Genomic DNA, 1,088 nt, shown 5'->3' on the forward strand with positions numbered 1-1,088 from the left:
GGGGGGGGGGGGGGGTAGGGGGAGACATGAGACCACCCCAATAGGAACATGGGGAGGTGGGGGGGGCTCCAGCCTCACGCCAGCACAGTGAACGCAGGAAGTTTATAGAGGGCTTTACAGAACAAAGCTACTGAAATCAGCCACACGATGGCCAGACATAAGGGACCCCGGCACATCCCTCCCACCCCTGCACCCCCCCCCCCCCGCCACGGTCACCCACTGTCCGAGGAGCTGTGGGGGGCTGTGGAAGGGGAGCGACGGCGGCGGGCGGGGGTGCAGGGGGCGGTGGCGGGGCAGAGACGGGGGGCCCAGCTCCCCAACAGCTCACGCTGCTGCTGCCCGATGGCTTGGCTGACGAGCGCCGGCAGCGCCAGCAGGCTCAGCCCCAGCGCCTCCAGCTTCCCCTCCAGCGCGCTGATGCGCTTCTCCAGGTCCTCGTTGCGCTCCTGCAGCTCCGAGACCATGTCGTACATGATGTTCTGGGTCTGGAGGTGGATGGCCCAAGGTGGGGGGGGGGGGGGGGGGGGCGCCAGACAGGCGATGGTTACCCACGCGGCCCCGTGCCATGGGTGCCCCCGGGGCTGAGCCCCCCTCCCCGGCAGCGCTCACCTTGGCCAGGTCCACCAACGTGTTGGCCTGGTCGTTCAGCTTGCGCTGCTCCATCTTCACGCTCCTCAGCCTGTGGGAGAAAGGGGAGTGGGGGTCAGTGTTGCCTCGTGGGGTCCCCCTGGCCCCCAGCATGCAGCCAACGGAGCCTCCCAACCCCGTGCACGGGGGGCTCCGAGATTCCGCAGGACCCTGAGACTCCCAGGGATGCCCCCACGCTGTCAGCCCACCCCCCCTCCCCGTTTTGCAGCACGGCACCATGCACACGGATGGGAACGAGGGAGACAGGCACACTTACTTCTGAGCTCTGCAGGGAGGGGGCAGAACAGAGACAGAACACAACAGCGGGTTTAATACCGACACCGAGAGCGCACGGGGACCACAGCAGCATCCCCTATCCCACCCCTATCCCACCCCCAATCCCCCCAAAGCAGGAGGCACCGCGTGAAGCCAGACAGCGGGTGCGTTTAAGGGACCCCCCC

The 1,088-nt window shown here is 67.6% G+C and overlaps 1 protein-coding gene across 1 annotated transcript; it reads right to left on the minus strand.

Annotated features, from left to right (window-relative positions):
• Positions 1-202: 202 nt before the first annotated feature.
• LOC122191386 (small conductance calcium-activated potassium channel protein 2-like) lies at positions 203-999 on the minus strand. The gene is made up of 2 exons (XM_042891643.1): positions 610-999; positions 203-485 (listed from the first exon to the last, which is right to left on the minus strand). The coding sequence occupies exons 1-2, from the start codon at positions 865-867 to the stop codon at positions 213-215; spliced, it is 531 nt and encodes a 176-aa protein (XP_042747577.1). The 5' UTR covers positions 868-999; the 3' UTR covers positions 203-212.
• Between the last annotated feature and the right edge of the window lie 89 nt (positions 1,000-1,088).

The sequence above is a fragment of the Lagopus leucura genome, unplaced genomic scaffold, assembly GCF_019238085.1.
Source record: "Lagopus leucura isolate 7727_CA_CO unplaced genomic scaffold, USGS_WTPT01 33553-0_obj-0_obj, whole genome shotgun sequence".
Lineage (NCBI taxonomy): Eukaryota > Metazoa > Chordata > Aves > Galliformes > Phasianidae > Lagopus > Lagopus leucura.